The sequence below is a fragment of the Athene noctua genome, chromosome 4, assembly GCF_965140245.1.
Source record: "Athene noctua chromosome 4, bAthNoc1.hap1.1, whole genome shotgun sequence".
Lineage (NCBI taxonomy): Eukaryota > Metazoa > Chordata > Aves > Strigiformes > Strigidae > Athene > Athene noctua.
In genome coordinates, this window is record NC_134040.1 from 35439272 (window position 1) to 35462571 (window position 23300).

The 23300-nt window shown below is 38.4% G+C and overlaps 1 protein-coding gene across 7 annotated transcripts in view; it reads left to right on the forward strand.

Annotated features, from left to right (window-relative positions):
- The window catches only part of SLC10A7 (solute carrier family 10 member 7), a 156711-nt gene that overhangs the window by 91675 nt on the left and 41736 nt on the right, over positions 1 to 23300 (forward strand). For 6 of the 7 annotated variants that reach the window (XM_074904987.1, XM_074904984.1, XM_074904981.1 and 3 more), the window contains one exon: positions 11135 to 11170. The exons of the other annotated variant lie outside the window; for it this stretch is intronic. In XM_074904987.1, coding sequence (XP_074761088.1) covers positions 11135 to 11170 — 36 coding nt within the window. The remainder of the gene's footprint in view (positions 1 to 11134; positions 11171 to 23300) is intronic. 7 annotated transcript variants of the gene reach the window in all.

Consider the following 23300-nt stretch of genomic DNA (forward strand, 5'->3'; position numbering starts at 1 on the left):
TGAAAGTATGTGTTTATATAGTTTAATTTCTTATACAGACTATCTAGTTCCAGGCTTTTTGAATACAAGGCTGCATCTTCAGTTACCTCTTTCAAAGTGGAGAATATTTTACTCATCTACTACAGAAGTTACTATGGAAGTTCATGTTTTTGTTAATTAATTTTATTAATGCAGGACTTACTCTGGAATTTATGCAGATGTGGAAAGCAGGAAAGATTTGAGTTTACAGCTGGGTTTTCAATCAGTTCAGTTTGTGTGTGTCCTGTAGACATTTTGTAGTCTGCCACCCACCCTCCCCAGGGGGTGGATTGGAGTATACCAGCTGGTGTGTTCTGTTTGTAAAACGTGAGATAATCACTCCTGTAAGACTACAGTCCTAATGTCTGTAGAAATGTATTTGTGAACATTGAAAAGAAAGAATAGCAACAAGAACCACTTTTTTAAAGCACTAATTTATTAGAATCTGCATATTTTTTAATAATACTGTTGCTTTCATTAGCTATGTGTTTATGCATTTGCATGCGTTAAGTTCCTTCTTCAAGAACAATTTTATGTGAGACTGAACTTACTGGGTTCCTAGGAAAACAAAACTATTTTTTTCCTCCCTCCATTTAAACCATGGTATTTGACTCCTCTTGAGTGCATGTATTCATTATCTTAAAATAGAAACAACCTCCCCTCCCTGTGCTCAGAATCAACATTATTGCTGAATTCCCAGGCCTAGGAGAATACTGATTTCACTGCAAACAAATAATTTTCCATCCTGTGTGGTGGAAGAAACAGTCAATTAGTACAAAAAGGGTTAATTATATTACCCCTTTTTAAATACCCCTTTGTTTTGTCTGTCCTGTGTTTGCAAAAGAAGGCACAATCAAATGGCAAACCTGTGTTTTTGTTCCTTTTCAAAAATCCCTGACAAGCCCATGACACAGGCTACTGCTGTAGCTGTACATTTCTATTCATTATTGATGACTTGGGGCCAGGCAGGCAGCACAGAACACAAGCAATATAGATTACCATATTGGGGGCTGGGTTTGGGGGGGTTCTGTATACGCCTGCGCACACACACATGCGTGTGTGCATTTTGGTTGGATTTGGCCTTTGAAATACTCAATTCTGAGAGGAAATCATATCTGGGAATAATAGTGGAAACAGATTGAATGAGCTTTGTGATTCATTTTAGTAAAACAATTCAGGGCACTTAGACTAAAGGAAAAGAATAATGTATGACTGAGCTTACTCTCAAACTAATTATTAATAGCTTAACTTTCCAGCAGACTTGGAAATGATCCTGAAGGCTCCTGAGTGTCATTTACCCCGGGGGATTTGGAGGGCATTTCTTGCCTTAAGGAGTATAGTTAGCACCTTGGCTGATGAGACATTTTCCTGACAAAACCAATGTAAACTGTCTAATTTATCTATAACAATAATTATAGACAAACTCTTCTGTTGGTTTGAATTGGGGGGGGGGGGGGGGTACCTCATTTCAGATCAAACCCACGGTTTGGGTAAGTGTGAGAATTATGCCAGCACTTCAGTGATAATGTTTTAAGTGGTATTTCTGCATAGTAGGTCCCAAGAAACCTTTGCAATGCTAAGGTGTTTTACTATTACTGTTTCATAATTAAATCCTTATAGGTTTTTATTGGCACAACACTCCTGCCCATTATAAAGTTTTTATATTCTTCCATATGTCAAAGAGGTGTTGCACAGTGTTTTATACTTGCACTGTATGAGGTTCTTGGCTTGGAGAAAAAAAAAGAGGGAGATAGGAGTTTATTTAAATGTAGTGTTTATGTTAACAAAATGAAACGCGCCTTGATTCATATATTGATGGTGTGTTTATGAAGAAACTGATCTACTTAAATAGCTTTCCTTGTAACTGAAAACTATAGAAAAAAATAAGTAGAATCAATTTTGATAACTGCTTATAACTGCTCATTGCTGTAGTATTTGTCATAGATTTTCTCACAGGTTTCTGTAATTTTTCCTTTATGCTTCCATTTCTTTCATGCAACTGATTGTCATGGCAGGAAAAGTTAATTCATAGTTAAAATATTTTTTAAACGTTTAGCAGAATGAAATACAGTGCTATAGAGGGTGTTTAAGTCCAGCTCACAAGGAAGGATGGAAAAGGCTTCACACAGAGGCCTTGCTCGGTCAGATCTCTGACTTCGGACATCACTGGTGCAATTCTGTTTTACATGTAGAACCCTGTAAAGTAAGACTGGTGTAGAGTGTAAAAACTGCTTTCTTTTGCTTTGGGAAGGAGAGGTGAGAAACCCTTGCTGCGGAAGAGGTGCCACTTAGCTGTTCTATAAAGCAGTGTCACTCAAAGCAGAATGTTTGCTTAGTGTATTCCTTCCATTTCTGGGGTTCTGGTTTCTCTTGTGACTCAGGACTTTTAAATATGTTTCAAAATACGGAATCAACTATATGGCTAATTTAACAGTACAACAACTTGTTTTAGGAGGTTCTTTTCTCTGGAAGGTCCCACAGCACCATCTAGTGTGCCAATCCCTTCATATCGCCAAATGTTTTTGTGATAGCACAGGTGCTGAGGCTGGCACGGTTTGCTAGTTAATGTTTTCTTAGTAATTAAAATTAGCATTTGCTGGTTACTCGACATCGATCCAAATACAGGAGAAACTTGGATCCTTTGTAAATGTCTTCTGCAAGAAAACAGACTTAAAGATTAAGTGGAAAAATAACTTTTCTTCTAAAATGTGTATGTTACTTCATGTCTGCTTTCCACATACGAAACAAAGGAGAAATTGTGGTGCATCCTTCACACTGCACTAACATACCTTGCACTTAACATACACCCCAAAGCATATAACTGTAAGTTTATCATATCCTTATTATACATTAAACTCTTAATCGAGAACGGGCCATGCTTATACCTACAGACATACTAATCCTTCAAGTTGTGCATCTTTCCTTTGCAGTCCCACTGAGGTCATGATATATGGTGTGGGAATGTGCCTGCATTGTAGAAATTACAGGATTGTGTCAAAGTGATTTTTGCAAAAACAAGGGGATCATTCTGAAAAATGCATGGGTGTTGATGACTCTGAAGTTCCCTTTTATGCCTTCTCTAGGGAAGGACCACCTAATGACAGCGTATAAATTCAGTTCCTATGTTGACATACAGAATTATAGTGATCTTGCTCTCTGTTGACACCACATGAGAAATAAATTTGAATAGGAACAGAAAATGGTTTAGTGAGCTGGAATTAGGCGAAGTATTGTGGGTATGAGGAAGTTTTAAAAGATTCTCATTGAAGTGGGAGGTAAAGGAGAGGAAGAAAGTCTTGAGTCCAGGAACAATGTCCAGAAAAGCAACTGAAGAGGAAATGGGAAACAGTTGGAGCTACAGGCTCAGTGATATCATCACTGAAGATGTTAACAAGACAGCTGACTTTGAATGTATTGCACCAGAGAGAGACAACTGAAAGTTACAGGAAGGTGTTACAAGTTTGAGTGGGGAATATGGCTTGATCCCATTCCAGATATGTGATCAAAGGCCCACCAAAATCTCCTTTGTCACGCACAGCGCTGTGGAGCTGCTGTAGTAGCAGGAGGTTGCAGCACTTGGGAAGTATGGCCAGAAGCAGTTACCCAAGCAGCAGCCTTACACCTATTGTAAGAGCTATTCCACACTCTGCCAGACAGCTCCCATCTAACTGAATTTAATTTAGTTACTCTTAAAATATTGCTAATTTAGAGAGAGATTCTGATGTTTCAGGATGTTTGATGGAAGCACTCATTTCCAACTCTGAATCAGACTTTTGTTGTATTTTATGCATCATTCCAGACACTATCCCAGTATCACCTGTGAAACCCAAGTTTTTATAGTTTCTTTAAAACTTCGGGATCCTTACTGCTGTGTTCTGAACTATTCTTTTGCTGTGTAAGAAGAAAATTTCTAATGTGTTGAAGATGCCCTCTGCTGGGAAGCCAGGCAAACTAGGCTTACATGGAGTTTTACTTTCCCGGAATCCTCTTTTCATACTCTTGGCTTAACTCTCAATCTGATACTGGAACCTCAACCTTGCTGAAAAAAATGCTTTCTCCTTTTGGTTTTATTCTTTAAAATCTGTGACGAATGTAGTTAGTGTTACTGCCAATAGTTCAGATCACTTTGTTTTTTAGTTTCTAGTTTCTGTTGTGTTGGAAGAACCGAATTCTGTCTGCTTACATTCCTTTTGATTCCCTTCCGATTTCATACTTGCATAAAGTGTGTGAGAGGAACATCTGCAATTAGTAATTATTAATAAATAGTGGAAATGCTTTTGATTCCTACTGTTATCTGATGCTAGTATGTATTTTAATATATTTTTTTCTTTTTTTTTTTTTTAAATTTCCCTTCCCACAGTAGAGGCCACTAGGTTGACACAACAGAGCAGGTGGTACAACGTCTGGAACAATTCACAAAGTACTATGCATAATCTAGTAGATGATATGAAGTCTGGTTTGTTTTTTCCCCTCTGATAAAGCACAAGCCATTTTGTTATATCACTTCTAATTTTACAGTTTTGTTATTAAAAATCCAATATTCACCTAATTGGATCAGATGAAGCTATTGTTGTGGTATTTATTTATAATTATAGTTGAATTAAGGTTACATAAAATTGTATTTTCAGTTTTGTATTGTAGTTCATTGCCTTGCTGTTCTACAGTGTTTATGAATTTAACAAAAATGTGTGACTAACTTCATGCTCTTTTCAATATCTTTTCAGATTTTTCTATTATTTATTTTGGGGAGGATGGGTGTATTAGCATCCTAAAAAGCATCAATTCATAGGCCTTTGTTCTTCCCAGAATTCAGATCAGTCATTTGATGTAAAACAGGAAAAAAAAGAGCTAAATTACATGGTTTATTTTGTAGTCCTATAGTTGTACAAACCTTCTCAGAACCAGCAATGTCACTGTACGAGTAGCTGACAGAAACGTGATGTATGGTAGGAGACTTTTAGAGGCCTGTGTTTTGCATCTGAAATAATTTTGAAAATAATTAAATTTGAACACAAAAGGCAAGAGATTATTTGTTATAGGAGCTTGTGATATCCACAGGGGAGCAACACAGGGACGTTGAAGTTGCATCATGGGACAATGACTGAAATTACAAGCACACCAGAAAGTGCAGTTCTAACTTAATCTCTGAGATTGCAAGAGGTAAAACCAAACATGTCACTTATGTGGATGCAAAGTTTGAAAGGGGAAAACATATGTTCTATTGTGGAAATCTAGTTCAACATCTCATTTAACAAAAATTTGTCCTCTCCAGTGTAGTCTTTAAGTAGGAACAAATGCAGAGCATAGTTCATATAGCCATGCTTACACAAATATTAAAAACTGTTTAAAGAACCCAGAAAAAGGTTGTCTCAAGTAGGTTCCTGCAGCCATTTGATCCAAATACTAATGCACTGAAATGTTTCCCAAATAATTTCAGTTACAGACTTGAAACCCTGTTATCAGGCCCTTTTCAGTTATGGCACTCTTCACTCAGTGCATACTGGTGGCTTCACAAGAACTTGCCTAGTCCCAACCTGACTTTTTGTGGTTTTTGCTCTTCTGGTTTGGAACCAAGTAAGTGTATTTAGCACAGCATTTTTTATTTTGTTCTGTGGTGTCTCTCAAGAGGTTCTACATAGTTTCAAAGAAGGTAAGTGGGGACGGGTGGAAGAAGGGAGAAGGCAACTTACTTCTGAGGATTTTGGCTGGTTATCCAGGTTTGTGAAAGCCCTGTTTCAGCAGCAGAAGTAATTCTTTATATGATATCTAAAATTAAATTGCTGCAGAGCAGTTCGGCATAGGACGATACTTTAAATCAGTTTATTCAAGAGGATGCATAATGTGGTATTGCAGCTAATAAGTAATGTTTTACGCAGGTGTCACGTTGTGATGGGGAGTTGTGGATCTGTGAGCAGTCTGAGGGGTGAGGGGAGAGGGAAGTCTTGAATAGACTGAGAGTTGGCTTCGAGTGCTGTCATGGTCTTTACAAATCTCAATCATGTTCTTGAAAACACTGAACTGTAAGCTTTTTGGCCTTTAGAAGAACCCACTTTTTTTTCCTTTGTGAAGGTACCAGATTTTTTGAGAACATCTGTTTATCTGTTTTCTGTAGAACTTTGGTACCAGCTGTCTGTTGCTCACAAACACACCTAATTCAGACCTAGAAGTACTTTTCCAGCAGCAGTGTTCTCTTTTTGAAATGTAAAACATAAAGGTGTCTGCAAATTTGACAAAAACAAAATAAAGAAAAAAAAACCTTTCAAAACACACTTCCAAGCACAAAAGTAGGGAAACAAAGCACATAAGAAGAACTAGAAATAATAGAGGTTTCAAGGTTAAGTCTATCTCTGATGTTGTAATCTGAAAAACTGCACAGATTTTTCTTTGGGAGCAGGGGGGGCAGACTGGGTTTTATTTGGTTGCTTTCTTTTCTAAAAGGTGCCAGTGACTCTTGAAATAAAACCATGTGAGAAGCACCACTGTACACAGATGAAGATTGAGTTTCAGATCTCATTTCTGCTTGTCTTCTGATGAAATTATCTAGACTTTATAGCCATTTTTCTTACATCTTACCCTATCAGGAGCAGGGGAAATGCTGCCCAGTTAACTTTTTACTAACCTTTACTCAGTTTACAACATAATGTTGCTTACACTTCTGCTCCTTTTGTTTCCTGCTCTGATGAAGCATTCAGGAACATCTGTAGTAGTAAGCATGAGTAGATAATTGATAGATAATTGATTTCAGAAAATACATATTTATTTAGAACCTTGATTAGGAAAACTTTTTTTTTTTTTCATTCTAGCCCTACTTCTTAAGACAAATCAGATGTGACTTTGGTTAAGGTTTTTTCCACGAGTAATTGCCACATGCGTGTCATACTGATGACCTGTAAGAACGAAGAAAAATTGCTTGGGAAATTTGTGGGTAAAGGAAAGAAAGGAAAGTTCACATGTATTTCATGCCTCATTACAATAATCCTTACTCGTCTTCTACCATGTGTCCCTCTGGATCTGTGCCCACCTTCCTCTTACTATTTGCATAATTTCTTTCTTAATGATTTGCCATCATAGTTTCAAATCCACTGTTATTTCCTTTTGCTGTCCAGTTTGGCAACAAATTACATGTATTGTTTCTACATATTCTGTTGGAGAATAAACACATTTTAATATCTGCTCTACAGCAATGCTGTACTGGATGAAACTTACAGAAAACCTAAAATCTTTATCTGTACAAGGTAAATAAGAATTAAATGCATCTCCAAGTACATCTTTGCTGTTGAAGTTTATGTTTATGCAATGCTTGCACACACAAACCTGTATTTAAACTCTCTTAATTAAGACATGTTTCATGATCTTCACTGTAAAAAGAAATGTGTTTGCAGGTAAATGACTATTCAGATTCCTATGCTGTATCAGTGTCTCAGGTCAGTCTGAGATTTTTTAATTCCTTTTCCACTAAAATCATTGAAATATATTCAGTCAGTCTTTCACATCAGAGGTGTAAATGGATTTCTTGAAAGTTTTTCTGCTGATAGCAAACGGCAGTCACTTTACAACTTTGGCTCCATTGTGGGCAGCAGTCGAAAGCTTAACACTCCACCCAAACTTTGAAGATGCTAAAACTGTGTAATGACCTTGGATTCTCAAGGGCAGATGCTCAGCTTCTGCTTGGAAGTGCTAATCTACAATCTGTTTATCTCCATACACTATGTATTTGACAGCACTTGCCTGGGAAGCAAGGCAGGGAAAAGCGTAGTCAAATTTAGTTACTTTTTCCTCTCTGATGGTGTTAGTGTCCAATGGACTTAGAAAAGATAGTCTTTATTTCAGTTTTTAGTTTTCTTTGTGCTTTTCAGCCTGTCATAGTCTTAGAAAGCAACCACACTGCCAGTGTAAGAATGTGCTTGTCTTTGTGAAGTCTCTGCTAGTGCCTGAGCTGAACTGTGTAGACTAACTGTTTTCTGCCACCTTTTCTTTATTCTGAGTGAATCAGATTTTGGTTTTGCCTTCAAAAAACTAAATAATTGTCTGTATTTTCTATCAGTGGGCTTTAGACTCGATGTACTCTCTATATTATTCTTTAGTGGGTACGAATTAAGATACATAATGCTTATGGGCATATTGAGGAGCACTTTTCTAATGAAGGGGTACTGTGTTGAAGCAAGGCAGTGTATGCAGGGAAGGGTAATACCTTTTGTTAGACAGATACACCGTCATCATGTAAACCCTTCTTCACGTCTGGAACAGAAACCTGAAGAGAGAGCTTTTGCACATAAAAACTCACCAGTGTTTTCAGGTAACATATAAACGGGCTTCATGTGCCCAGAGTTTGTTCTTTACCAACTCCATCAGTCGGTCTAGGAACAGGTTCTCTCTCCTAACAAATCCTGTCTTGCTTGCACCTGTAAACTATCACAGTCACCACAGTACTACTGACTAAAAAAACCGCTTTGGTTTTAATGTAATCCCTGTGGTTTTTCAAACTGGCTCTCCTTATCACAATGAAACATTAACATCAAATTACTGTGATTCAGCATCTATTTTTTTTTTTTTTAAGATGAACTTGTCTGTTTTGGCAGGTAATTGTTTAGCTTCCCAGGGAATTGTGTCTGTGTTGCAAATGGGAAAATTCAACCTTGTAAATCCTTTCTGTGGTGAGGCAACGGGAAACTGGCTTCTCATTATTAAGATCACCAGGTTTAATAGCAAAATTTTGTACAGAATTGCTAGAATTGACCTTCTGAATGCTAGATTTTCAACAAGCTCAGTCAGGAATCTATTTATGATGTACACAAGGGTTTGCTTCCTCTCCGCTTACAGAATTATGAAGTGTTATTGTCACAGCGGTAGTGTTTCCTTTTGTGACATGTGCTTTGAATTAGCAGTGCCTGTTGCCCATTGTGTTAATATCACCAAGCTTCTAAAGCAAATATATACCAAGTCACAGATCCCATCCTAAAGAGGAAGGGCACTTTATTTATCAACAAGATAAAGGGGAAGGTTGTTTGGTTTGGTTTGGTTTTTTACCTTTGCTTTTTTTTTTTTTTGTAATATATAAAAGTGCTGTGAAATGTACTGAGGCATAAAGCGCATAAGAAATCACTAATGGTGCTGAATCAGTGAGTTTCTTCAGATTTAAATGAGAGTTGGCTGGCAGTGTGTGCTCTTCTCCCTACACTCAGTGCTTATTTGGAATACAGGATGCTTTTAGTGCATCACCTCCCACTCCATCCATGCTCCTCTTGTTATGCAAAGGTCTGAAGGTGGAGTCCTGCTGCAGTGGTGTTCTGCCATCCCAAAATTATGGGATACTTAGGGAATACTCAGGCACTTGGTAATGCGTGAGCTGTGCAGCGTAGTGGTTAATGGGGTAAAGGGAAGAAGGGCAAAGTCTCGCTCATGTGTGTTCTTAGTAGTACATAAAAGCTGAAGTTTGGTCATCCTGATGGAGTGACTCTTGCATATACATTATATAGATCTTACTGTCATTTCTGCATTCTAAGCATCATAGATACTACTGTGTGCAAGTGTCAGTTCAGCTCTTGGTGTCTTCTCCCTTCCTCAACTTCTGTTTCTTCCTCTACAGCTGGTATACTTGAACACCTATATTTCTTCATAACTGTTACCTGCATTTTGGTTTAGGCCTCCCTGTAAACAGTGAGTGACTCCCTGAAGCAATTCTTATTGCTTCTACTTCTCTTTCGAATGTTTTATGATCTATCTCAGCTGTGACATTTGCAAAAAGATAAATGATTATGGATAGCTGGGCTGTGGGGCAGTCAGATATGGCATATATTATTTATTTCAAAATATGTTTTTTAATTTTCGAGAGCCTTCAAGTTGCACAGCTTAACTGTTGCCTCCTCAATCCTTCCTGTCTGCTATCATTTGTGACATTTACTTGTGTTTTGTTTTAAGAGCATGATAGAACTCTCTGTGCCTAATGAGGTGTCTGGATCCATGACTTTTTGTGGACCCAGAAAGCAAATAGAAAACCAGTCATATAAAGTTTTTCTTCATATTAGCTTCCAAAAGATAGAAGTAAAGCTGTGTTACTTAAGGTTAAATGAAAAGCAGGGGACAACTGCTTTTTTGTTCAGTTGTTTTTCACTTGGAGCTAAAACCAAATATAAAATAAGCATCCTTGGAGATGGATGTGAGCAAGTTTTGGACTTTTGTCCTTTAAGCAATAAACTTTGTGAATAGCTGAAAGACTAGTTATTTTTGAGACATCTAGATGAAGAATAGTCTTGGTTTAGAGAGGTTCTGAGCAAGCTTTGAGAATTAGCATGCATTAAATGATAGAATCATTTTATTGAGCAATAATAAAATATTGAAGTCAGATGGAAGGATGATGGGGAATTGCTATTTGCAGCTATGAAACTGATGCATGTCATGTTAACTCCCAACCCAAACAACTCATTTTAAGTTTGCTCTCATGAAACTTAAAATCCTGTTTTGTCCAATCATCAGCTTTAAACCTGCTCCTTGTCAGTGAAGACAACAAATCTTTTTGCTTGCATCTGCCTGGGGGATGTGGAAAGCTGAGGTGGTCCTGTGTGATTAAATTAGATGAAAGACTTGCCTTCTACCAGTGAGACGTGAAGTCTAATCAAGTGAAATGAGTTTTGAGATCTCAGCTCATTTCCTTGGGGAATATCCGTTTACATTACACAGTCACGACACCTAATTCATCACGGTTGATGCGGCTTTTGCTCAGAAGAGGACCTGGGACTGGGTAGCATGGGACATGATCACAAGTCTCCCCCTAAGGAGGAGCAGTGTAGTGAAGTTAAGATAGAGCACAGTGAGGGGAGAGCTTTAATATGTTTTTTAAAATAAACATTCTATATTTCTGTATGTCAGATCTTATAGAATAGAGGGGCTTAGGTGCAAAATGGGGAAAGGTACTTTGTACTGAGTATAGTTTATAAAATGATCAGCGTACAGATGTTAAAGAACATACACAACGAAGAGCAAAGTTGAACTTCTTGTTCCTTAATTTTTATGATGTTGAATGATGTTTGTGTATTTCCATGCACTATAGTACAAGGAAGTAAAGACTATTCTGCTTCCCTGACTAACAAGCTTTTTTTTATTTGTTTCTTTCTTCCAGGGCATTGTTATAACTCCACTTCTGCTTCTGCTGTTTGTAAGTATCTCGATCTTAAGACGTCTTTTCACTGGGTAATCTTGCACCTATTAGACCTACATATTTAAGAGATAAATTTGGGTGATTAAACAACACTTTAATAACAAGGAAGATTTTTCTGGTCAGTATTTGGAATAAGCTGCCTCCCAGAAAGGTAATCACAGTGTATCACAATGAATGCAAACACTACCTTCACCTCATTCTAAGAAGACCAAGCCTTGTTGTTCTTGCAGAATTACAAAGCCATATGCTATTAGGCTGGGTAAAATACAGATGCTTGCCAAGTAAGATACTCACTCAGTTGGGAGATCTGTTGGAGAGCTTTCACATGCAGGAGATGGACAAGATTATTCAAAATGGATGACAGGCCAATTGGGAAGACACTCTTCAAATAAACAGAGCCTCGCTCTTGGGCAACTAAGCCCATGGGTATTTTTGTGGTAGAGGTTAGTGAGATAGCAGCAGCAGCAAGACAAATTACAGGAACTCCTGTGTATCACTGTGTGGCTGTTTCATTGCTGTTAGTTCAAGATTTCTTTTTCAATTGTCGGTCTTCAGTCAGGGCCTTGGTTCATGGTAGAAGAAAAGGGAGAAGACCAAGTTTTATCTTGATGTTTTATAAAGGTATGGGTATTAGACAGTGTACTGTGAAAAGGCCTTAACAGATGGGTAGTGGTGCTTTAGTAAGTCCCCTGTCAGGTAGGAGGTCTTGGTGCTTGAGGATTTGCTGGCATAAATGATATGGTATGGTACAAGTTACTGAAGACTGTGGCTTAATGAAGAGCAGGGAAATAGCCTGAAGCACTTCAAAGATTTTAGGAGAGGTATATGGTGTCTTTTATGATTATCTTACTAATTGCATTGTATGTAAGCCAGAACCCTGGAAAGGGGAGTGTGAAGTTAGCCCAAAACAATTTGTAAGTGACATGCAAGTTGGCACCCTATTTGTAGTAAGGATGCTTAAGCAGCACAGTGCTGTGTACAAATATAGCAGTGTATACTAGACAGGGATAAACAGTGCTGTGAGAGTGGCTGCAACATCAACTACTGCTTTCAGTAAAGCTGTGTGGGAAGAGTTTTGTTTTAGTACAACAAATTGTAATTCATCTGATGTAGCTATGTTTACACAAGAACTGCTTTGACCACATCATAGATATCAATACCCACCAGCAAAGCTTTCTTGATATACCTGGGACCAAAGACTTACTGTAGGTTGAAAAAGATAACTGTTCTAAGAAAAATGGGTGTTTTCTTATTCTTGCACTTGGAATCAATATATTGATTCCAGATGGTCTGTCTCACTGTTTTACTGTCCTATTCCATCCTGTATGGAATGTGTTTCTTCACAGGTATTCATCCAGAGACTTGTGCCTTTGTTTACAGGTGACTGAAACTTCAGCTCTTTTTAGCTCACTGGCAGCTTTCACCCTGCTATACCTCACTGAGTTTTGATGTTCTACATAGCCGAAAGGGACATTTTATGTAGAAATTTAAATGTTAAGGAATGATCTGCGTACCTTTTCAAGCAAGATAAAGATCTTTCCTTTGGTGACTTTATGGGCAGATAACAAGATACTCTGTCCCATAAATTGCAGTTTTCACTATTAGTTCTCAAAAGAGGTGGTAAAACTTTATGTGTGCAAGAACAGGTAGGCAAAGTGTATGTCTCTGTTCTTCCTGCCAGCCCTGGAGACACTTGTATGAGAAGTGTGTAAAATGCACATTAATTGTTGTGTGGTTTGTAACATGACCGGGAGCTGCTGTTCTTGAGTAAAATACTTGAGTAAAATGAGTTATTTTTTCATTGGAGTGATAAACTAGTCTGGGAATGGGGGGAGTTAACAAAAGCTGCATTTTTTTGTCACAAAGCCAAAAACTTGAGGACTTCTCTTGGGCTATATAAATATTTAAAACTCCTCGAGATCTTTGCTGAGGACTTGACACATGAAGAGCAGCTATTCTGGTCAGCCCAGCAGCACATCTTGCTGAGATGACGTCCACCTTCTCTGAAGGTTTAGTTTATCCAGTGTCAGATATTTAAGATAGCAAACACTGCTGCTGTACCCTGTCAGTCTGATTTGGACTGCTGAAACTTTTTTTTTTTTTCCTATGAACCTCTCTAATTTTCCTTTGGGTTTCCTTGATACATCTGGCCTGCTCAACATGTAGTGGATTGAGGCACACAGTTCACATGGTTCTGTTTGATTGTTTACAACCTCCTGCTTGATCATTGCATGTGGTACTGTGTAGCTACTGTGGAGTGAGAAATGCTGACTAGTAATTTCCTGGTTATCCTTTCTGGACCATTTCTTAGTGTAGTCATGCAACTTAGCCTTAGTGCTTAGTTAATAAAGGGGGGAATTTTTGAGTTTCAAGATAAATCTCTCAGTTAACTCAGTAGAATCTTCTGAATATCTTCCAGGGACCTTTGAAGTCAGTGCCTTCTGTGAATTTTAATTCCTGAATTTGGTACTCACAAGCACTAACTCTTCCACAGAGTCATACTCTGTATTAGTGATCCTATTTGTTAGTCTTCCTGCACTATAGTGCAGTGTAGTGCATAAAATACCCTTAGTGCTGCTAGAAATAAAATACGTTGTTGTCCATTATTTTTGTTATATAGCTTAACCTGTGGTAGTGGTTATAGTTTAAATTTTGCCCTGTGTGCACCAGAGAATAAAATGTTCTGAACTGCCTTTTCTGTTCATGATTGCCTAGTAAAGTAAATAGAAATTGTCTAAACAACATTGATAAAGGCATGTTGAAGCTTATAATAAATAATGCATTTAATGTAAATTATTTATTATCCTAAATGAATGGTGTTGAACATAAGACCACCAGTTACATTTTTGAAAAGTGTATTTCTACTGTGAAACTTTTGGTGTAAACCTTACTCAAAAAAAGTGTTCTAAGAGGTTCTGATTGAGTTAATGAAACCTTTAATACTGTGCATATAATTACCGGACTGTATCCCTGTGAGGATGCCTAGCTAGACTTTAAGAATAGCTGTCTTCATCACAGATACCTCTGATTAACATTTTACTTAATAAGAAGCTATTGAATCTGGCTTCCAAATGCATTAATCTGAAATATCATCATCCTGATGTTAACTCTTAAATGTTATAGATGGCAATGTCCTATGAACTATATATAATTGATTAGAGTTCATATATGTGGTGAGCAGGAGTGTTGAAGCAAAGTGCTGTAAGATACATCAGTTTCAAGTTAACACGGTGTCATGGTGTTCACATTTCTTTGCAACATTCGGCAGTGTTTCATTAATGATAATTAGGAGGCTGTGTACCAAAGCATTCAGAGAAGGATGCTGTATGTCTACTTCTTGTCAGGTCATACACTTAGCTGAAGCCAGAGGTAACAGATTAATGATGAAATTTGTTAAAGCAGAAAAATAAGTTTTATTTTCTCAGAGACATTTGGGGAAAAAAACAACACCACCAACTAGAAATTGAAGTGTAGACTAAATTTTGCTTTTGGAAATAACTATCTTGCTATCAATAAATAATGACTACGAATAGGTTAAGTAATGCCTGAGGAAGTTAGTCACTTGGGTAATGACTGTCCATCTTTACTTATCATATGAACTTGTTTTCTGTGTTCAGTTTAGTTATTTCCTTTAGTAATGCTAATAACATTTTATGATTTGTAATAATAATTTATGATTTAAATTCTTAAGTATGCTGCATTTGGGCAGATTTACATTACTAAAAGACAGTTAAACAAAAGGTGTCGTCATACTGTGGAGATAACAGTCCTGTGATCTCTTTAATAACCTCGAGATGTCAGCACCTTTTTATGATATCTTGTTTAAAAGACAGAATTTCAGGAGCACTGCACTCTGCAACAGTGGTAGCTGTATCATCTCACTTAAATGACCTTAGATTGTAACTTCAGTCATGAAAAACAGGAATATGTATGAATGCAGGTTTATTTTCATGGAGGGACTTCATATGCCTTTGTTTTGCACAGGATGGAGGCCACCCTGATGTCTCAGCAGGTCATGTCTCTTGCATTTGCCCTGGAAGCAGAGCGAGCATAGATGCTGTACTACCATGTAAGAGGGTGATGCAGAGTGACCTTTCTCATGTGAACGTAGCTCTGTTCCCTTCCAGCTGCACTGGCATAGAGTTGCCCTCTCCATCCTTAAAGTCAGTTGAGCACATGGGCTGACAGTTTTACTAAGCCACACAAGTTTATGATTTTGTTGATTGTATTTGGTATCAAAATACAAGAAGTCAGTCAGCTGCACACCTGTTGGAGCCAAATGTGATGCTATGGTTCTAATGGTACAGCATCCCAGCTCTGCTTGGTGTTACCCTTACTGCTGACACTGAGTGCCTGGCAGATGTGGTCTCTTCAGTTGTCAGAAGTGCAGCCGGTTAGCTGTCAAAGTACAAAAGTCAAGGTGTGTGAATCTGTGTATTTTTGTTGAAAGCCATCAAAGAAAATGTTAGAGATAAGTGAGTGTTTTACATTTTTACATACTTTACATTCTTCAGAAGCATGCATGCAAGCCAGTTAACGTGGAATGCTAAAGAGCCAATGCAAAATTCATGTGTATTTTTAAAAATACACTTGGCAAAAAACCTCCATGTAACTGTCACGCGTTGCTCCCTTGTTTGCTGTTTTACCAAAGATGGCTACCATGACATTTGTCTCAAAATGGAATCTTCCCAAGCCTGTATCAGCCTGCTCCTTTTCTTGGTTTATTCAGTGATGTTTTCTTTTCTAGTACCCTTTCAAATTTCTGAATTTTATAGTAGGTATTTTTATAGTGGCATTATAGTGGTGATGCCATAAGCACTAGAAAGTAGCACTACTGAAAGAATTCAGGAGTAAACATGTGAAGAAAATTCTGTGCAAATATCGCAGAGAAAGTGAAATAAAATGACTGGTAAATAAGGATGTGAATGAAACTAGAAGCTGACTGAAATACTGAAGTTAAAAGCTTTCCCCTATACTCACAATCCTTAAAACGTTGTTCTAAAAGTTGTTGATACTTTTCAAATTTTTGCCAAGTCTTCTCCAATCGCATGTATTTTAGATAAATCTGGAGCTGTCGTTACTTTTTTTTTTTTTTTTTTAAAACAGGATTTCTACAGAGTATGACTTGTTTTTCCTCTCAAGCACTTGGTAAATGAGAGTTGATACCAGTCAAATGAATCGTTAAATATGCAAATATTTTAGTAGCTGGAAGGCCTTGGAAGTTGATCAGGAAGTTGCAGCTAATGGATTTCACTAGTATGTGACAAAAGGCTGATTACAGTGGGAGGAGGCTAGGGGAAGCAGCATAGTGCATTAGCTGTTAACAGATCAACTCATTCATGTAGAAGATTTAAAGTGCATCATTATTTCTACCTGGTTATTTACCTCACGGTTTCCTTTCTCTTCAGTCATTGCAAAGACAAAATTCTCTGATCTGATCCAAACCCTTTACAATTAACCAGAATTTTTTGATGACTGCTGTAAAAGATTTGCTTAATCATTTTATTCCTTTTTCAAATTCACTTTGTATGGCTTTGTTATTTAAATTGGATACAAATAATAGAGAATAACAGGGGTCCTCCCTCTTCCTGACGCATACACAAAATATTGTAAATTTGTCTAGGTAGAAGACTCTAAAATATGTAATGTTTTTGTGGAGGACTTTCCTTTCTACTTTGTTTTGCTCTTAAAATTTTCATCTCTACAATGCTAGGAGAGCCTTGTAAGTACACATCCTGTTTCTACATAGCAGAAGCTAACCACACATCTTAATAGGATCATAGAACCAGGATACCTGGAGGATCCTGTCCCGACTCACCCAGTCTGCCTCTTTTCCATGCTGTGCAATTCACTGCAAAACTGAACACGATCCAACTTAAAAGTAAGGATTTTGTCTCTCCCTCCACCCTTGCAATACTAGAAACTTGTGTCTCTGAGCAGAAGCCTATTTTCCAGTAAGTATTTGTGACAGGTGTTTTACCCATTTGTCTTTGTTGCCAACGTTATCATACACCTGAATAGCACTTCTCTGAAATTTATCACCCTGGCTTGGACATACTCTACAATCCTATTCTCTTTCCCATTCTTCAGTCAGGTAGGCTAAACAAGCCATGAATTTCTAATCTTTAAAACATAAATACCAAAAAAATAAAAAACCCTTATTCTGATGTGTTTTGTGCACCTGTTCCAGCTTTAATTCTTTCTTCAGCCCAGGTAATAAGAATCGTGCCCAGCTGTACAGTGTTCTTCGCAGCAAAGGTTTATCCAGGCCTTGTGCAATCTCACAAGCATCCCCTACACTGACTGACTGATTTCTTCTGGTGTATCACAGCTGCCTTTTTCATGGATACATGATATTTGTGGTTCTTAATTATGCTGTATTTACCAATCTTTTTCTTTCTAGTTAGTCACCCCCTTGTTTGCAGCAGAATTTCTGGATACTAGTCCTTAGGTCTCAGCTCTCCAACGGTATTAGTCATCTAACTCCCATTTAGGTGCCTTTGGATTGTACACTTGATCTCATTTCTTTACATTAGCCCCCAAAATCATTGTACTGTGGTAAAGAGTAGTCCTGGTATATTGCAGATTAGGAATACCTATGGTTATTTTTACAGCTTTATAAGAGGCTTTAAAATCGACAGGTCTGTTTGGATTGGCTTGGTAATTAATGTGTCATAGGGGAACACCAAATGGGATTAGGCATCTGTGATCACTTTAACAAGGGAACCCCAAACTATACAGTCTCCTTGTCCAAGCCAGGGGGGAAAAAAAAAAAAAAAAAAGTCGACAGATTGTCAGCTTTTCTTTTTCCATACTTCTGATTATGAAACTTTAAAATTTTAATTTTTTTTTTTTTGAAACAAAACTGGAGGGATATGTAGACAGAGCTAGTTTTTTATGCTTGTGCCAGATCAATTCCCATGGCCACAGAAGCATAAAGAATATGCAAGAATTTGCAAAATATACCATAAAACCAGAACATCTCTGTGCTTTAACAAAACTAGAGTCATATGTCTGCCTTTAGTTTTTAAGAATAACAATGAAAGATATATTTGTTAAAATACATGACTGCCAAACTGTTGAACATGTTTCTGTCATACCTTTAGCCCCTTTCTCTGGGGCAAGATACAACTTGCAGTTTTTGATGGGCAGAATGAAAAGCTTTATTTTAAAATTTGAATGCATTCTATAGAAGCTCAGTTCTCAGCAACAGGCCTCCTTTTCCCTTTCCTGCTGCCCATTAGAGGTGGACAATTTCAGTACCAGTGACTCTTGGTAAGTCACTGGGAGCTGGCATTTTTTACACACCTCCTCTGCCTTACTTATTGAGATACCTAAACACTCAGCATGTGAATGCCTTTAAAGCAGTGGGTAGGAAGAACATCCCAGTGGCCTGCCAGCTCTGTTTAGACTGCTGTGGAATGTTAGTTACATAGGAATGACCATTTCATCTCTTTCGACCTTCTACCTGAAATCTAGAGCCAGGCACCGTGGAACTCGTAAGCACCCGTCAGTGCTGTTCCTTTGGAGCAGCATGGACACTTCCTACTTTGCAGAGAGCCTCAACATAATTTCAGTTACGGCCCATGGCAGTGTATTCACTGCAGAGCATTTCCATTTGCCGAGTACCTGGGTTACTGAGGGTGATATGCACGCTTTTCTGCTCTAACATAGCATACCGCAGTGAATGGGTCAGGATAAGGGTTCTGGAAAGAGCCAAAGCAAGGGAGGGCTTAGTTCAGCTGGTCACTCTTGTTTGTTGTCCTTCATTACTGAAGTGGACGCCATCCACATCTTTTCTAAAAGTGCATCACCTTCCATGTCCTGTCTGTAATGGAGCTGTCATCCACAACAACACAACATAAAGGGATTAGCACATGGGGTGGTCCAAACAGGCCTTCAAGGCAGCTGAATCTGGCCTGGACAAGAATAACCAGAAGCAGTGACAATACAGCACTGAACACAAAATTGAAAAAGATGGGTATCAGAGTAACATGACCTGAAGGTGAAAAAGAAAAGCTTAAATTAAACATCTGGCATGAGAGAGCAGGCAGTGACCCTCCCCCTCAGTGCTTCCTTGTTTTCACCCATGCTTCTCTTCCTTGTCTGCGTTCAAGAGACTGAAGCTGATGGTGCATGAAGAGCACAAAGTCATGACATGTTAATTGCAGACCACTGGAAGAGTAAGGCCCCAAAGGGCAGCTGCCTCCAAAGTGGACTCAATATGCGCAGCACAGGTGGCACGGAATTATAATTTGGTGTGGCTGGTGGGAGGTATGTTTCTTCTGAGTCAGTGGCAGTTGTAGATGTGGGAACACCTGCCGTGATACCTGCCTGGTTGGCCAGAAAGGTAAGACTGGAGCATCTGCCTTGTGGAGGCAGTCTAGGCTGGGAAGTGGAATTGTCTTGTGTTTATGCAAGGAAGGTTTCTTTTGGTTGGTGGGTTTTTGCTATTTGTTTTTACCACAAGTTAAATATAGCCTATCAAATAAGGATAAGCCATTGTTTCTACCACAAACTCATAAAGAAACCCAGTAAATAATTTGCCAGGAGTTTTTTAAAACAGGCAGTCTCTTGAGAAGAGAGGTCTAGAACTAAATTAGCAAGAATGTTGCAGTGTGCTGGTTTTGGCTGGAGTAAAGTTGTCTTCATGGTAGCTAGGATAGGGCTGTGTTTTGGATTTGTGCTGGAAACAGTGTTGATAACACAGGGGTGTTTTAGTTACTGCTGAGCAGCGCTGACACAGAGCCAAGGCCTTTTCTGCCTCTCACCCCACCACATCAGTGAGTAGCCAGGGCAGGGGCACAGGATTTGGGAAGGGGATGCAGTTGGGACAGCTGACCCCAACTGATCAATGGGATATTCCATCCCAGATGGCATCATGCTCAGCATACAAAGCTGTGGAAGAAGAAGGAAGGGGAGATGTTTGGGGTGATGGCATTTGTCTTCCCAAGTTACTGTTATGTGTGAGGGAGCCCTGCAGTCCTGGGGATGGCGGAGCACCTGCCTGCCCATGGGAGGTGGGGCATGAATTCCTTGCTTTGCTTTGCTTCCCTTCACAGCTTTTGCTTTACCTATTAAACTGTTTTTACCTCAACCCACAAGTTTTCTCACTTTTTACCATTGTGATTCCCTCCCCCGATCCCACCAGCAGGGAGTGAGCGAGCAGCTGTGTGGGGCTTAGTTGCCAGCTGGGGTTAAACCACAACGTGCAGATCAGGTTTGAAGTACTACACAGTGACAGAATTGTTTGGGAAGATTTGCCTGGAATTCTCTTTTGTTAGAGCCATATTCAGCAAACACTTGCAGAAGTGCAGTTCCTGCTCATCTTGAGCTATCCTCAGATCACTCTGATTATTTAAGTGAAAAGGGTCTTTCTGTAAGCAAGAATTTTCAAGGTCTTTCTTTTTTTGAATAGTGGGTCTAAATGCTGCTATCCAGAGTAGCACATAATGATCATTTTACAATATCAAACTTTTCCTTAAAAAATGTTCTAAAATAAGCATAGACAATACACTGACATGAAAATTTGTGATGTTTTCATTAAATGGTACATTTTATCTTCCATAAGAGATTCTAATCAGATTATTTTTATAGCTATACATCAGCAGTTTGAATCTATGATGTTTTTACACCATAGTTCTTATAGTACTTCTGTTAGTTTGCTCTGAAGAAAGGTTAATGTTTAGGCATAGAGATGATTGCAACAAGGAGGGCAGCCAAATATAATCAGACATTTTAGCATAATGCTAATATTGGTGCAACACAGATCATCTAGCTGTTTTTTTTTTTAAATTTTGTTTCATGACAGCAAATAGAGCACAAAACTTAGCTTGATCCAACTAAAACCTGAGCAAAAACATATTTATTTGTTCAGATAGAATATCTGCATTTTTAAATGTGTAGGAAGGTGTGATTAACATTATGTCAAGCTTTTTGTTTCCTGTGTTCCTCAGTTCTCACTTTTCTGTCAGAATGGATTTGATGAACATATCCAAGTTCAAAGGAAGTCTGGAACCCAAGCAATGACTGAGTGTCCATGAGACACTTAGGTTTGTGAGCTGGATGAGTTTGCATACTAGAGAGGTTGAGGCAGTCCTGGTCAAGTTATGCATCCGCTAGCTATGGATCTTTTAGTGTTTATGACTCCTCGTGTTTAGCTACTGTATGTCCAGAGTCTGGGTTAAAATGTTTTTTTTTTCTTCTGTGTGATTGAGAAGTTCCTCACTTCTCTTTTCTTCAGCCTTCATCTTACCTTCTGTGTCTTTCTCTGGGAATAGATTTAAGATTAATAGAAGAGTTTATACACATCTAACAGGTAGATTCTGATAAAACTAGTCCACTGAAGTTATGGTCATAATATGCAGAAGGGAAACAACTATTCTCAACTATACAACTGAAACAGGATCAAAAATAGTGTGGTCATAGGATCATGCAGGAGAGGAGTCATATTAGAAGCAGAAAAACATGACTTTTTTTTACAAGGAGGAGAGGGTTTTTTTCTCCTACAAACCAGATGTAGTTAAGAACTCGGTTCCTCTGGGCAAAAGTAGCGTTGCTGAATCATTTATTTATTTATTCATGTTGACATTTTAGACTGATATGTGGATTTCTGTTTTATTTAAAATGTAGTCAGGGTGAGATGGTTAATTGAAATGTCTGCCTTTAGTGGTCCAGATGACAGTGAGATGAGCCAGGATGGGTGAAGTTGACAAGGTGAAGAACCATACCCTGATACCCTGGTGTAGAAGATTGTTTATTTGAATAAAATAATTTTACTTTTCCTATGTAAATTGGTTTAGCATCCCAGCACAGTACCTGTAATTCACTTTCTAATTATGTAAAAAAACCAACCAAACAAAAAAATAACAAAAACCTCACATCAAAACCAAAGCATTTCCTGATATACTTAAGAATCTACAACAGCTTGAAGATACTACATTTAAAGTAGTATTTTAAAAAGCTGGTAAGACTATTGCTGTTTGAATGGCTGGCTTTTTCAGCAGTGTGATATTGTTGAACAGTTTTTCATTACTGACTTAGAAACTGATCACGCATCCACTGAGCATAAAACTTTAAAGTAGAGAAAGAAGTCCAATCAGTGTCTTTATAAAAATGCACAAGAGCCACTGCCAAAGTGTCATAGTTTTGTGAAGCTATGCAGAGGGTCCTGTCATGCGGACTGCTTGGTTAGATTCACTCCTCTGTGACCCAGGCAGATTTTAAAGTTTAAAAATCTTCACTTTCACTTGAAAAAGCTTCCTTGAATACACAGTAAGTAATGCTTTTAGCTCCTTGGCACGTAGCAAAAAATAAGTCCAAATACAGTTTGAAAAACTATGAACCTTTTAAAATTTCAGAAGCTCCTTACAAGAATTAAAACAACAAGGAGATCATGAGTGGTATGATGGAGTTTTCTGCTCCACTTTCTGCAGGGAATCATGCAGAGAGCCCCATGTCCTTTGGGAATGGAGTAGCTGTACTGCCTGTCTTCAGCTACTGACGTGGGTGATATGAATTTTCCCCTGCAAGCCTTTATTTCTCCCTCTCGACTCCATGGTAAGTTTAGGCTCCTTCATCTCAGTGCTCTCACTTGCACACTACTTGCAGACCAGAAGTCTGTGATGACATCATCTTCAGGTCCCCTCCAACCATCTTCTGTGCTCACATTGTTAAAATTGGAGGTGACTGGGGACAAGATGCTGTGATTTATTAAATGGCCAAACTGAGTCTTACCTGATCTCACCAGTTAAGGTAACGCATGGCAAATGGCCATATCCCATATGTTCTGCCCAAAGCTTTCTACCTAGAGTGTGTTCAGAAAAGGACATATGAAAGCAAGTGGTGGAGTATGTTTAAAGAAGGAATAATTTGGTCTGGTCCCGCTTTCTTAAACTCTAAACTTGCCAAGCAACACTCAAAGTCCCATGATTTCCTAGTGTCAGAATGTAATTCCATTTTGTGCTTTTTTCTAGTTCTGATGCCATTTGTGTGCACCAAAAGTTCAGCTTGCAAACAGGCAGCCCTGCAGGCATGTTCACCATTTTCCCAAGCAGTGCATGTACAAACAGCATTTACAAAAAGCAGCGCATACGAACATAAACCACTGCAAAAGTGGTATAATTGG